The sequence below is a fragment of the Rana temporaria genome, chromosome 7 (genome assembly GCF_905171775.1).
Source record: "Rana temporaria chromosome 7, aRanTem1.1, whole genome shotgun sequence".
Classification (NCBI taxonomy): Eukaryota; Metazoa; Chordata; class Amphibia; order Anura; family Ranidae; genus Rana; species Rana temporaria.
Window position 1 is genome coordinate 37,176,463 of NC_053495.1, and position 16,523 is coordinate 37,192,985.

Genomic DNA, 16,523 nt, shown 5'->3' on the forward strand with positions numbered 1-16,523 from the left:
GTGAAGGAGCGGTATACATACCGCTCCTCTCACCGCTCCAAAGATGCTGCTTGCAGGAGTTTGTTTTCTCTCCTGCCAGCGCATCGCCTCAGTGTGAAAGCCCTCGGGCTTTCACATTGAGTATGCTGGGCAGGAGTTTTTCAGGCGGTATAGCAACGCTATTTTTAGCGCTGTAATGCCTGAAAAACTCCTCCGTGTGAAATGGGCCTTAGAGTTGGTAGGGATAGCTGCAGCATCAGACCTATGCTACACAAGAGAGGCGAGTTTGTAGGTTTGCTTTTTGTATTCTAATGCTTCTCCTTTAGGCTAATTTCACACTGAGGCGCTGTTGCACTAAAAAAAGCACCAGGAAAAGAGCCGCTCCTTTATCTCCAGTGTGAAAGCCTGAGGCCTTTCACACTGGAGCGTTGCACTGGCAGGACACAAAAAAAAAAAAAAAAAAAAAAAGTCCTGCCAGCCACATCTTTGAGGTGCTGTAGGAGCGGTGAATATACCGCTCCTAAAATTCCCCTGCCCTTTGAAATCAATGGCCAGCGCCTCCGAACTGCCCGCAAAACGCCACTACAGTGGCATTTTTAACCCTTTTTCGGCCGCTATCAAGGGTTAAAAGCACCCCACTATTGGCAAAAACTACGGTGGTACAGCACAGCTAAAAAAAGCAGCCCTTTACGTCAACGACCGCAACGCCTCAGTGTGAAAGTACCCTTAAAGAGAAAAACAAGGGAAATGTGCACGTATTTTAGAAATGTACTGATGTGTTTTTTTTTTATCTATACGTTCACTTTAAGGTAAAAACTGCATTTAAGGGAACGTGTACTAAAGCTCGTGAGATTTGACGAGCATTGCTGGAAACCAAAACATGCATTATCCAGGGAGATTATTAGATAAACATACAGCTCATTGGGAGGCATAAATCCACAACAGCACAGCCTGCCTAACTTGGGTACAGACCAATTTAAGAAACAGAGCCCGGAAAAAACACAATGGAATCAGACTACCCAGGAGACCCTCTTCTACACAGCGATAACCATGGAAAAGAATGGCAATATAAACAAGTCGGCTTATCAGCTCTGCACACAAGTATATCATGCAACACCATGTAAGGGAAAAGTACTGTACCTCAAACATGTTGGAATGAGTTTTGTTAAGGAGGAGTGAAAAGCATCCAGGGTGACACCATCATGCATCTCACTGCCAAAACTCGCACTATGCCTGCCCAGCAGCTCTACCCTTTGTGTTCCAACACAAGTTGGCCATGAGGGGACATCTTGTCAATTAACACCGACAATCTACCCAGCATATGGGACATTCTAAAAATAGGATCACAAATGTTGCCGTTTTATAGGATTGTGCTGCAACTGCAGTGTCAAGCTTAATGGACATCCCAGTAAGAGGAAGATGAGAACTCTACCCACGTAGTAGCAGTGCTCAGTTGGCTGCAGGCCCACCTTATTCTACGCAAGCTCCCTTTTGTATATTATGTGTTAAAGAGCCAATACATCTCAATTACAGCTTAGTTCACAAATCGGGACAAACTGTGGCGGAAAACAACAAGTGTGCCACTTGAAATTTATTTTTGACTTCCATGTCAATTTTAATCATTTGGAACTCAAAACTGGTAGTACTTGTGAAGAACCCATGCATGACGGGCTTCTCTTGCTCAGACAAGGAAATGTGTTACAAGCCTTACACTTTAATTTTGTTGGCGGTCATATGGACATACAATTAAATCCAGAACTCCAACTCTACAAGACAAATATGCCGATAACCTGCCCATAGATATGTGAAATGGTCTGGAATTTAATATAATCTGGTTACACGTCATTGAGACATTTATCAACATATATTTTGCGTCTTATCCTAAAATCTCAATGATGAACATGCATCAACTAAAGCAATAGTAAAAGCCTGTTTTTTAACAAACATGTTACACTTGCCTGCTCTGTGCAGTCGTTTTACACAGAGCAGCCCAGACCCTCCTTTTCTCGGGTCCCTCACTGACGCTCCTGGCTCCTCCCTCCTTCCTGGTGCCCCTACAACAAGCTGCTTGCTGTGGGGGCACCCAAGCAGGCATGCCCCTGACCCATGGCTGTGTCTCCATTCACACATGAACCTGTGACTTGGCCTCGCCCCCTCCGTCTACTAATTGTCTCACTGTTCGTTTGACAGCAACGGGAGCTGCTGCCAAAAGCAAATCAGGAGTGCAATTTACCAGAGGGCCAAGGCTCTTGTGGACATTGCTGGTATGAAAGGTGGCTCAGGTAAGTCTTAGGCTAGGCTTTTGCACACAGGTGCTTTTGCACACCATGTGCCTTTACACCACTTTAAGATGATTGCATAGGTATCATTAGAAAATATAATTATTGCACAGAGTGGCCGTGAACCTACTCTTTTCGTGTCCCCTGCTGGCGCTCCTGGGCACTACCCTATGTACACTGCCCCCATGGAAAGCCGTGTGCCAGCAGAAAGCAGGAATAGGCCTCGCCACCTGCTCCCTCATCACAGCACTGGGAGCTAATGGTTCCCGGTGCCCCAGCAAAGCCAGAGAGACACAAAAGTAAGGGGAGAGAAGAAATGCCGATGCACACGGTGCTGGATCGAATGAGGGGTCGGGTAAGTAAAAGCAGGGGGGGGGGTGGGTGCTGACACCTAGCCATTTACACAGTTGCCCTCTGTTAATTAATCCTATTTACCCCAAATTACTAACCGTATAAAACTTTGCAACAATCCTTTTTGGTTATTTTTTTCTTTGATAGAGTAGAGAATAATTAAAACCTGTGACTTCCTACTTTTTGCGTCTGTGTCCCATTAGGGAGATTTCCTCTAGGGCTAGTTCACACCACATGCGTTCCAGTGCTTTTTTTTCTGCAGCCAAAAACGCATAGAAAGTAGGTTATATGGTATTTAATGGCATAGTTCACACTAGTGCCTGCAGTTAAGACGCGTTCCAGGTTCAAGAAAAGAAAAGTATAACATGCTGCATTTTTCCTGCAGAGAACGGTACTGGAACCTGGTAAAACACATTAAGAAAACAAACAAAAATGCACCAGTACATCAAAAATGCACCCGGAAACACATTAAAATGTCTAAAAACGTACATGCAGAAATATATATATATCCAGAACCGATCTGGGGGATGTTTTTTGTGGTGTGAGCTAGCCCTTAAAGTGGTGGTAAACCTCAGACACTAAATACGAACACAGCACATCCCTCTATAGTGTGTCTTTGTCTCAATTAACACCAAGTTGTGAGCTCTGCAGTGTGCAATTTCAGTTACCTGCCTCTTTTTTCTAACAAATAGTATAAATTCTGGAGGATGAATATGAGAGAAGATGGCAGATAAACTAGTACAACTTATGTAGGAGGATTTGTTTAATCTCTGTATCAACTGAGGCCGGTTACTTCACTGGGAATATATTTATTTAAGCGCTTACAAGCACTATACCTACCTGCCCTAAAATATGCAGCCGAAAGTGAAAGTAAATGTCTACATGATGGAGATTTCCATTGCAGACAGCCGTCTATGGTTTCCAATCGTGCACTATTTTGGTGGCGATTGTCACCAGAACAAAAAGGGCAAATCTACCAAGGCCACAAACTGCAAGTAAAATGCTGGCAAACGTTCTAGTACCTCGTTAATCTATCCAATGATAATTCACATTTTGCATATGCATAACTTCATAGAATATATGAAAAACACAGAATATACGTAAATGTAATTTTTTTTATAGCTGCTTAATTTTTTGGGGAAAATTACACTTGCACAGCAGTATTCAGCAGATGCAATCCTTAACAGCCCATGTGCAATCCACTATGAGCTAACCTACCCTTCCATAGTTCTATTAAAGTAGAAACTCATAAAAAGTAAAAGTTTGAAGTGGCCCCACCCACACCCCCTCACATGATTTATAAGTATATTAGCTTCAGACAAAAAGCACCATGTTTAATTGAATAAATGGTGTGCGATTCTCTAAACTATGAACATAGGGCCAGTCTACTGCCCTTTACACTTTGAGGATGGTGGACTGTAGCCAGTGTGAATAGAAAATGCCCTGGCATCAAATGGGTGTAAAAAATTCCCCATCGTTGGTGTCAGTGGGAGGAAGAGTGCCCCATCATTGGTGTCAGTGGGAGGAAGAGTGCCCTATTGTTGGCATCAGTGACCAGTAATACAATGCCACATTGTTTGCATAGAAGGAATAAAGCCTTATATCAAGGGGAGGAATAGTGTCCCAAGGGCCCGATAAAGGCAAGCAAAGGCCCACATCCTGGTCACAGTTTTGAGAGCCCTGCTCTAAACCATCCAACTCTGTACACTATGGTGTGTAATACACTGTAATATAAGCAACAACCTCAGGACTTCTCCACTATGTACACTGTCCTGGATTTGATCTATCTCAGACTACCCAATTCTGTATGCCATGCAGTGCTACATACTGCACACAACTCATTACTGTGCTGTAGGTCATACTTTCCCATGAAGCTAGATATAATTTAGCAGTAAACCAACATGCTTATTAGAAAGAGAATATGATGTAAAAACTACAGCATATCCTATCCACCTTATTGATTAATCCTATGAGAGGGCAACGTGTAAAATTCAAGGAAATATTTCCTCAGGTAGTGAGTTGCCAATGCTATATTTTTTTCTGAAAATACCAATTCCATGGCTGTCATGCCAACCTATATACATATAGACAGGCAAGTGACAGAAAAAAAAATATTGTGCAGAAATATTTAAGGCTCATTCTGACATGTAGTAGCCCTTGCCACCCCTTTGAAATGCGGTCTGTGTTGGATTGCTTTTTAGAGGGCGGTTGACAAATGCCTAGGAGTTAAAATACAACCTTTCCACTAGTTTTAACCCCTAAAAAGGGCAGACTTACTGCATCGCAATTGCATGCATTGAACACAGTTGTGGTGCTGCCCCATACACTTGAAGAGGTCACATTTAGTGGGGGGTACTGCCCGCTAAATGAAACCTGTGATTTCATTTTGCTGTGTCATGTGTAAAGCCCCGAGTGGCTGCATGTCCTTTAGTGTACGGGGGGCTCAACTACCTGTTTTTACTCCTCGTTACACATCTGAACAAAGCTACACTATTCTCAAGTTAGGAAGCAAAAAATAAATAAAAAAATGAAAACCTCAATTTCTATTTCATCATCTTACAATGGCAATCAACAGCCTCGTCACACCCAAAGTTCAGAACTTTAAGTCAAAGGCCCCTTTCACATGGGTGGACCATACAGGTCCGCTTGTCAGTTTTTTGGGCAGACCTGAACGGGCGCTCTGTGCACCTCTATGGAGCCACGAATGTCAGCAGTGACATGCCCGCTGACATCCGACCTGCCAAAGTGTGACGGAGGAAAACCCTACTTTTCCATTCGTCTGGCGGATCGGACGACGGTGGACTCTACGGTCTGCCATCATCCGATCCCCCATAGAGGAGAGCGGCGCTCCGACAAGTCGATCCCTATGCAGAGACAGACCTGTCATCTGCCTGTTCAGTGGGGATTGACCATGCGATCCCCATAGAGCAAAGCGGAACCCGCACACGGAACGCGCCCCGTGTGAAAGGACCCCAACCCTTCTGTGACCAGCATTTTTTGATGCTTAGACACCCGGATCATGTTTAGAAGCCTTGTTTTTCTACAGTTAACTATCAACATTTTCTGATTTACAGCAGTCTGATGTAGAAACAGTTGCACATTTTTGCTTCTTTGCAAGAAGGTTAATCAGTGTTTCCATTTCAAGTGGCATTTTACATTGGACTTATGAACTAGTATTGCGGTCACAAAGGAGTTAATACACACAAAACTAACTAGAGGAGTAAAAAAAAAATTGGAGAAAAGAAAAGCAGACATGGTGCCCAAACCTACCAAAATTGTATTATTAGCTTTCTAAACTGCACTAGAAATGTGACGAGCGCAATTTCTTTAGCTGTGAAAAGCAAAAGATTTATCTCCACTTTTGTAGAATAACTCATTTGGATGTGCTGCACACCCATAAATAATGCTAAAAAAACAAAAACAAAAAAAAACATTCTAGTTTTCTGTAAAATTTCTAACATCAAATATCCAGCTGTATGTTAAAAAAAATCTAAAAAAGGGACAGAACAAATTCTGCAAAAATAAGCAAGACAAAACTTAGAAAGGCGACTCTGAGCCAACCTGAAGAATAAACTTATTTGAGACATTATGCAACAGCTTAGGAACTGAATAAGATCATTAGACGGTCAGATCTCCTCCTGTGCTCATCAAATTGAAGGATACTCTGCTTTACATACATCTATACTCACAGTCACACCTTACCTTTCAGGCTCTGGATCTCCTGCTCCGCTTTGGTCAGATGCTCGTCTTCTATCAGCTTGTCTGTCAAACAGAAGAGATGTTGCTGAATGGAGTCCAGGGAAAATGATCTACTTACACATGGAAGTGGAGCACATTCCATGCCCTTATTTAAAGTGTAGACAAGGCCCACCCACATTCACAGTCATGCTGGGGAGACAGCCTGGCCAGTGTTGCAGACACACAACCTCAATAGTTCACAACGTAACTATAACTACAAATGCAATTTATTTCAGTAATCAGCAACAATGTATATTTCACCAGCTAAGCAGACACAGTTATTTGCATAAGAGAGAAAGGCAGATTATATCCATCTACATATACAGAGAGACTGCTGGAAAGATAAGTGTATACAAATCTGAAACAAAAATCATTATTTTAGAGAAAGTACAGCATCATCTTCCAGATGGATTTCCTAACATATACTGAACACCACTTTGAACTTCATACCAAAAGTTTGGCCAGAGACGTTGAAGTTTTTTTTTTTTTTTTGAAGAAGCATAGTTCCATTAATGGTAAAAAAATGTACCCTCTTCTCAAAGGGATTTCTTAATGATGGTGGAAGGAGGAGGACTAGATTAAAAACAATGAAAAAAAGGAAAATGCACTTGGTATGGGCTTTGCTTTGTATTTATCTAAACTTTTTAGAATTTTCTCAGCACACAGACCATGATAAGCCCAGTACACACATCCAGAATATTGGCCAGGTCAATGTATTATATATAGCGGGGAGGGAGGGGGTCCCCCCCATCAGAATATAACAGCACATCGTGTTTACGTGGGGCGCCATCAGTTTTTTTGGGCATATTTTTAAACCTGCTGGTCGAACGAAAAAACTGAACAAGTATACCCAGCCTTACAGTGCCTGTGATCAGACATTACAGTCTTTCTTGGGGTGCAAGTAGGAATGCCACATCATCCCTTTAATCCAGGACACACATTACACAGGTTCTGAGGCGGGTTTAAAGCAGATAAGGCACAGAGTTTAATTACTACCTTAATCGGCCACAGAACCTGTGTAATAGCTGTGCTGGATTAAAGGGATAATGTGGCAACCCTAGGTGCAAAGCACAATGATTTTTATACACAAAATCTTGCTTTTAGTTTATTCACTCCTATCCATACCTTATAACAAAAGCAAAACCTTAGTAAAAAATTGGAGCAGCTACACACCAATCCCAGAAGACGCCTGATACGGGGAAACGCACCAGATGGTGTTGGGTCTGTGACATCATTACGCCAAAGCTGCTTGGATGATACTGTGGCTGAGGTGGTGTTAAAAGCTGTCTTTCTAAATGCTTAATACATTCAAAGTTCATGTATGTGCATACCATTTTAATAAAACAGACATTAGTAAAGTGGCACTAAGAGCTTTTTTTACGTTTACCATTACGGGTGTCAAAGCTTATCTGACAAGTGTGAATAGAGGCTAGATAGACGCCGGAGACTGGGCAATCTGTGGCCGAGTGTGTTGGGTCTCTGGATAACCCACAAATGTTAATGATTTCTATAATTTGAGATCATTTTGGTCCAGTAAGACACTTTGGAGCACGTTCGTTTTTTTTTTTACAGCGAGCAATGAGCACTTTTTGGATTTTTTGAGGATTGATTTTCTTCACTTGCCAGGGTACAAGGTTCCCGACAAGTTTTCAAACATGGTCCACCTTAGCCAAAAGGCCTGGCTGACCCTTCTCCTCATGGTCAGCCAAAGCTGACCACCGAGTAACTAGTTTGAGGGGCTCTCCTGAAGAGAGACCCGCCAGTTTTGGGGGGGCGACACACCAAATAGCCACAACCTTTACACTAAAGGATAGGGACACACCAAATAGCCACAACCTTTACACTAAAGGATAGGCCTGAGGACTATACCCTCGATCCAGTGAAAAAACGCACACAAAAGTGAAAAGTGACTTAATCCCATGTACAGCGAGCAATGGGCTCTCCTGAAGAGAGACCCGCCAGTTTTGGGGGGGCGACACACCAAATAGCCACAACCTTTACACTAAAGGATAGGGACACACCAAATAGCCACAACCTTTACACTAAAGGATAGGCCTGAGGACTATACCCTCGATCCAGTGAAAAAACGCACACAAAAGTGAAAAGTGACTTAATCCCATTGCACAGCGAGCAATGAGCACTTTTTGGATTTTTTGAGGATTGATTTTCTTCACTTGCCAGGGTACAAGGTTCCCGACAAGTTTTCAAACATGGTCCACCTTAGCCAAAAGGCCTGGCTGACCCTTCTCCTCATGGTCAGCCAAAGCTGACCACCGAGTAACTAGTTTGAGAGGCTCTCCTGAAGAGAGACCCGCCAGTTTTGGGGGGGCGACACACCAAATAGCCACAACCTTTACACTAAAGGATAGGGACACACCAAATAGCCACAACCTTTACACTAAAGGATAGGCCTGAGGACTATACCCTCGATCCAGTGAAAAAACGCACACAAAAGTGAAAAGTGACTTAATCCCCATCCTACTAGAATATAGTGCTGGCAGCCAATTGCCACCCACAAGAACTGTTACATTGGGAAGGCTCTGCATTAGCTAGAACACAGGGCTTTCTGACTCAACAACCAATGGTGACCAAGGCAAAAGGGTTAAATAAACAGTGTAAATAATGATGTATAAAGTGCAAGCTGGCTCTCGAGGGATTCTCTCACTCTTGACATACAATATTGAAAACATTTTCAACACATCTCTTCTTTCACTTTCCATACACAAGCCATTCCAGGATTATGACCTTTCACACCTTCACATCTCCTGTGCTTCTCACACCTCACGTTTGAGTGACAGTGAATAAGGTTCCGTACAGTGTTGTTGCATGATGGTGAATGTGACAAGCTTGGGCACTGTGCATGCAGAATAAATCTTGATGAATCATGGCCCATGAAAGTGGACACCGGGGGGACTTAAGGACAGAAATAAATGTCAGCTGCCACTGCTGGAGGCATGAACATTCAAGTCATGATGGGAAAAAATACTGTACCAAAACTATATCAGAAAAAAATCAAATTATCAAAACGCAACATCCAGTAACATATCCAGAAAACAATTTGTTTTCTGGATTTATGGTCAGATTGGTATATTGTTGGGTATTTTGAAAGTGACATTTTCTGCCACTCAGTTGCCTAAAGCAATCGACCATAACTTATACTTTAGCATACTGTATAGTTGTCAACATATGAACATTTCCATTTTCCTACTAAGCTTTAGCAGACAAGTTAATTTAGCTCAATTTTGTCTGCCAATAAAAAAAAGAAAAGGGTATACACAGTTATATAGTACATACGTAGCAATTACTCTGTTGGGAGTATAAATAGGAGAGATATATAGTACGTTTTCTATGATACTGATCTAAATTTAATTAGTTATTTCTTGTAATATGAGGTCATAAAGCCCATTTTAGGTAGTAATCCCTAGGCTCTCTACAACAAATAGCTTTAGAGGTACTGCAGGATAATGAGCAGGGATAATGAGCAGTCACTGAGCCAAAAATACAATAACTGCAGCAGGTGCAGCCCATGATTCTATATTAAACTTTGTGGTTACTGACTGACCTTTCCATTTAAGTCACAATAAAATCTCCTAAAATACAGGATCTATATTGCACAGTAATGTTCAAGCCCAACTCCAGCAAAAAAATAATTCTTTGTCATTTGAAGGGCACATATGGTCTTTTATCTTTGAGTTATACTGCCCCTTACAGGTATTTTGGACACTGGAAAAGAAACTGCAGGCAAGCCTAAAATAACCCTCTCCTACTACCAGCATTTTTTAGTTAGTTTACCAACTAGTAGGGATAAGCTCTGGCGTGTTCGCACCATCCACGTGTAGAGCCCGCCAGGAAGTCGGCACTGTGCTGCGCTAATCACAGGCAGCGAGACATTTCCTGACCTCTGCAGCAGCACATCGGGACAATGTCTCCCTGCCTGCGATTAGCGCAGCACCGTGCCGACTTCCTGGTGGGCTCTACACGTGGAGTGCGCAAACACGCCGGACCTCATCCCTACTAACTAGTGTCCCAGGAGGATGGACATCTTTTCTTCAGCTCTGCTGCGAAAAGACTGACCTACTTTTAGCTAGCGTTTTTTTAATGAATTTTTCTCTTCGGGCAAAATTCTTCTCTACTTTGCCATTAGATCTGGTCTATATGATTGCAGCCATCTGTCACGGCTTATCCTTACCCTGGCCTTTGGAGTAACACAGTGAGCCCCTGTGGTACTAGATGCTGAGGGACTAGCCTGGGAGTGAACCCCAGGTACTGGGTCTATGTAAAGCTTTCCCCAGACTCCATTATGATAAGGTGGCCACCAGTGTCAGTTCGTCCATAGAGGGCGCTGGAGCGCTGCCCCCTCTGGCTCCCGCACACACCACTGACTAATAACATTGATTCATGCACTGCATGAATCAATGTTATTGTCGCCGCTGGTCTAATCAGATGGCCGGATATGAGCGCCGACCACCTGAATAACGGCAGCTGGTTGGCTGTACGGAAGTGCCTATCAGAGCCAACGGCTTTCTGAGTACAGCCCTCAGCCTTCTGGATGCTTATCCAGGGACCGTACCGGGGTGTGTTCCTTGGATAAGACTGACAGGCGTCTCAGCCAATCAGGTTGACCGGTTCTGGCTATCGGTAACCTGACAACTTAGTGTCCAAGTTTCTCCATGATATGCCTGGATCCTGTAGAAATCAGCACTGGAATTGTTTCATCACCTGCAAGCAATTTAAAACAATGTTTCTACAGCAGAAGAAGAAGAATCTATAGCATAATCATATTTTTGGCATTGCCCTTTAGTTCACACTGATAATACCCAAAAAGTCATACGACTGTCATCATACTTTTCTCTGCGACATCAGTCCTATAAAATCGATCCTACATCCATCCGACTTTATTGAACAGGATACTACTTTGATCCGACTTTGTGCTAGTACAACTTGTCCTTTGACCAATCGAAACAATCCCAGTGTGACAAATTCTTTTTACTGCTGCTGTAATCACCATGTCGGATGTCAAAAGTCTGATAGTTAGGAGAAGGATCCTGTTTTAATCCGACTTCCATGATATTCAATGGGCTGAAGTAGGACCAAAGTAATGCAGGGGGGATTTTCAAAGTCAGACTGACTTGTATTGGACCAGTTAAGACGGCTCTCATAGGGAACCATTGATTTGCACATGTCATGCAACATGAGCTCCCAATGTCAGAGCGTTTGTCATACCAGTGTGAACCCAGCCTGAGTCAGGAAGACTCAGCTGTTGCTTGAGATGTATGTCGATGGGTTATCCTTTTCAAGGCACTCCTTTATTTCTGGTCTCTTCCCAGAACATTTCAGCTCTTTTTAAAAAATGTGGTGGATGGTGCACGATTAATAGAGCATACAATAATGGTCAGAAATATATCATGTGGGTCAGAAATATATCATGTGGTCCATACAAAAACACTGAGGGTTTTATCAAATGTCCAATAAAAGTCCAATGGATGGTCCTGGTATATATGTATATATAAATACACTAGCGGCAGCAACCCTGAAGCAGCTTTGATGAAACAACGGAGGCTGTGAAACACGCTATCCCATTGGCTGGCCCGGCTCCCCGCGTCACTTCCGGTGCGACGGCATGCTGCGCTCCACGCTAAAACGCACGCCGTCTCGAGCGGTGCATCTGGCTCCCTGCTTCCCCGTGGCTCCCGAGATACTGGACCTCTGTTGCATCCAGCGCTTCTGTTGGCTGAGGAATGCGGACCGGGACCTAGGAATCGCTGACCACCCGTAGTGACATCGGGCCTGCATTACTATCTACATGCCCTTTTTACCTGTTTGAGTAGTCATTTGGCTGTCTGTGACATATTATTCCTTTAATAAATCCTTTGCTTACTGCACTTAGATTGGCGCATTTCTTTCTCCTTCTACAACATTTCAGCTTTTTTACCTGCTGTTGTAAATCAAGTTGGTTGAGTTTCTGAGCAAACAGAATTGTCTGCCCCTGAGGATTAGGTAGTTCCTAGTCTGGTTAATCAGTCTTCCAGGCCTAGTGTTGGAGAAGTCTTATCTCACCATGGATCGTGCCCCTGTTGTAGGTTTCCGGATACGGACCCATCTGGACAACATTACCACCCTAACATGTCAATGCCATCAAGGAGGAACAGCTTGATCCGAGTAGTAGTTTGGATAAGGACTTGAATAGAATTTTGAGTTATAGTCCTGTCTTCTGTACAGAAGTGAGGCATATTGGGGTGAGATGAGAAAAATAGTGCAGCACCCCAAATCAGAATATTACAAACAATGTACAAAAAATATCCACTATAAGCAAAAATAAAAAGTTCTGGACACAGGGACGCTATCCATACACCTGTAGATGGAGGATGTTAGATGGGGCCCCATGATACCCTGGGTCAACAGCATGCTGAAGAGCTTAGCTTCCTGGCGCAGGTGACTATACTCTGTCAATAGCAGGACATTCTCTGATGACTCTGTGGGATCTACACACACACACAGATCTAGGACTTTTGTCCTTGCTTTCTTTGCAGACTTGAGAGGAAGGATTTCCTGGCAATCCTCCTTTCCGTGCTTTAACACAGACCAATGTGCTTCGCTGTCCTAATAAGACTACCAACTGCTGCTTCACAGCCTCTTACACAATGGCGCATCCAGGTAGTAAAGAGCATCTATGGACCTTTGACTATTAAAGACTTAAGGATAAGCAGCATATTTCAGCAAGGTTTCCCTTAGGGATTCTATCCAGGAAAAGTTGATCTCCTTGCAAGTAGGCGAGAGTTGAGCTTGGTTCTCAGCTTTATAAGGCCTTCCTTGCTAGATTTCGATGACGTCTTGCCTTCTAATCTCTTCCTTAATTGGCTGGGTTGGTTCCCATATGACTAATCCCATTATTCTATGTTAACCTGGATTCTTTGTGTTTTTTTGGAACCACCGTTACACTGAAAAAAAAAACCTTAAAATTCTTTCCCTGGTAGTCTTCGCCTTGGTGTGGTAAAAGGTCTCCCTTGACAGCCATTCCATTCCCTTCAAAGAACCATTATCCCCTTGGACCTATAATAGGATCAGGTGAGTGGAGACCTAAAGCAGTCTTCTAAATTGGGTGGCACTGATCTTCCCTCAACCAGGACAGGTCACCATGTCCAGCCCTAGCGCTTTCAGAGATGAGCTTCATATTCCTAGGAGACCATGGTTCAGGGAGTGATTCTCTCCCCCCCCCATCCCTCCTATCTTAGTATTGACTCCCATTTGGGCTCATCATAAGTCCCTGTAGAGACACTCAACGCTTCTAGTTGGATCACGCAAACCAGCATCCAAAACATATGGTAAATGGATCATCAGGGTTCTTACCCTGTCAAGTCACTTATTACTAGTTATAGAAGCATTTTTGTTTTTTTGGGATTGGCCTACCTTGCTAGGTTACCACCTCTAAGCCGAAAAATACATTTGCCTTAACATGGCTTTAAAGTCTGTAAATGGACCAAAACGCTGAGCATTAGGTTTATCAAATTTGGAAAACCCTGCCCAAGAGACAATGTTCCTCAAGGTGGCTATTAGAGAAAAGATTTACATTTTTTACTTTCTATCAAGTGTGTTATTTACATTCTCTTTGGCTCATGACATTTCCTGGATATTATATAGATCACAACAATACTGTACATGTACCTATTTTAATTTCCAAATCAACTTGTGCTTTTGAGTCCACTTGTATACAGGTTGAAAAAAAATCCCTGACTTTGGGCCAATTTCGACACAAAGTCCTGGCTACCATCATTTAACTGTCAATGACAAAGCTTCAGTGACCAGGAGATACTCTAGCATTTGACAGTGGAATTTCAGGGGAAGAGATTAGCAACAGGAGGATATAAGTAAAGTGTCAACACCCAGGATTTTATGTCTTGTACACAGCTAGATTTTAGGTTTCAATAGAGCTTCAAAAGAACACAGAGGCTGATCTGAAGATTAAAGCAGTTACAAACCCCAAACCAAAAATGTACTACATTACAGCTCATCAATCACTAGATGTGATGGCTGCATCAGTTTTAATTTTTCCCCCCTTTGGTTATAATCTGGTGATCTGTCTAGTAACATGCCTCCTATATTGGTGAGAACACTCTGGATGAATAAGCACAAAAGCAACAGCAGCACTGCCAGTCTTGGAGATGGGGCAGGGGGTGCTAAACATATTTGCAGGTTTAGATACACTAACAAATTGAAGCCAAATCTCCAGCTCACAGTTTAGAATTGGCAAACTGTTTTCTTCTCCTTTCGAGATAAAGGCTGATTAATAAAAAGCTGATCATTTTATTCACCCCTACAAAGTTGTTTGTTTCATCATTGCAAAGTGCTACATTCTGCTTGAGGAAAAAAATAGAATTGCTGGCTGGATGACCAGATGAAAATTGAAGAAAGCAAAACTAAATAAGAAATAAATGCAGCCATCACATCTACGAATTGGTAATCTGCAATATACCGTATTTAATCGGCGTATAACACGCACCCCAATTTAAGAGGGGAGTTTTAGGGAAAAAATGTTTTTTTTTTTTAAATAAACCACTGTGAATCAAAATAATGGTATCTGCAGCCTCAATGGAGCCAGATCTGTGCCCATCTGCAGCCTCAATGGAGCCAGATCTGTGCCCATCTGCAGCCTCAATGGAGCCAGATCTGTGCCCATCTGCAGCCTCAATGGAGCCAGATCTGTGCCCATCTGCAGCCTCAATGGAGCCAGATCTGTGCCCATCTGCAGCCTCAATGGAGCCAGAGATCTGTGCCCATCTGCAGCCTCAATGGAGCCAGATCTGTGCCCATCTGCAGCCTCAATGGAGCCAGATCTGTGCCCATCTGCAGCCTCAATGGAGCCAGATCTGTGCCCATCTGCAGCCTCAATGGAGCCAGATCTGTGCCCATCTGCAGCCTCAATGGAGCCTTAAACTTATTCCCATCTGCAGCATTGCTCCTCACTGCAGCTTGATTAGTGCCCATCTGCAGCCTATACATTTACCAAAATGCCCTGCCTGTTCAGTGCCCATCTGCAGTCTCACCTTTCAGTGTCAATTAAATCCCTGCTGTCTCCTAGGGAAGAGGTGGAGTGAGCACCACTGAATTACATAGAGCCGCGATCTACTTCCTGTGAGGCTCCGTCACTCACAGCCACGCATCCTGCTCATATGATAGACAGTACCATGGTCCAATGCGGGGCCAGGAGGCGTGGCTGTGCGTGATGGATCGCCGGATACACAGGAAGGAGATCACGGCTCTATGCAATTCAGTGGCGCTCGCTCCTCTTCCATCAGACAGCAGGGATCGGCGTATTAAACGCACACACGATTTTCCCCTGATTTTTATACGGTATACGCCGATAAATACGGTAATAAAGGTTTGATTTTGGGTACAATACTGCTTTAAAGAGTGTCTACACCCAAAAACAAAAATCTAATATTTTCTCCAAGTGGGCTCTTTAATATACCATTGAAAGCGAAAACTTTAACTGTTGATGTACCCCATTATCTTGTAAGCTCATAAATTCATGTGCTCACACATTACATGGTATTAGTTATCTTTGAAAACAAGGAAACATCCCCCCTCTATGTTACATAAAAGAGAGCAGGGTTCCATAGTCCTATCTTGTTTCTGTTGTCCTGTTACAGAATACTGAGTGTTGTCATGCTAGGACAGGCACTGTTGCTAGGACAGGCACACTCAGCTTCCCAGGAGGCACTGTGTTCAGTGTTCGCCTATCACGGAGGCCCTCTCATCTGAGGACGAGAGTGCCTCCGTGATAGGCGGACACTAAACACAGTGTCTCCAGGGAAGCCGAGTGTTCCGCCTATCACAGAACAGAAGAAGTAGGAGGCGCGGCTTTGATAAATGGACGGTCGCGATTCTGCATGCCTTAGGATAAGGTAAGGGATGTTAGGTTACTGGTGTATAAGACGACCCCCGACTTTTAAGAAGATTTTAAGGGGTTAAAAAGTCGTCTTATACGCCGGAAAATACGGTACCCTTTTCTGGCGATAAAATCACTTTTCGTGATAACGGTAAACAGGGTGAATCTCATTAACCAGGAAATAAACGGCAAAAACCTGACGTGTTCACTCTCCATTTCATCTAAAAAAAAGTTTAGACTTTAGTTTAATTTTAAGATACTAAGATTGGTAGCAATGAACAAAAAGGCAC

At 43.2% G+C, this 16,523-nt stretch overlaps 1 protein-coding gene across 11 annotated transcripts in view; it reads right to left on the bottom strand.

Moving 5' to 3' along the window:
- LOC120945227 (sarcolemma associated protein) overlaps positions 1 to 16,523 on the bottom strand; it is a 159,630-nt gene that overhangs the window by 25,309 nt on the left and 117,798 nt on the right. For all 11 annotated transcript variants that reach the window (XM_040359230.1, XM_040359228.1, XM_040359225.1 and 8 more), the window contains one exon: positions 6,312 to 6,371. In XM_040359230.1, coding sequence (XP_040215164.1) covers positions 6,312 to 6,371 — 60 coding nt within the window. The remainder of the gene's footprint in view (positions 1 to 6,311; positions 6,372 to 16,523) is intronic.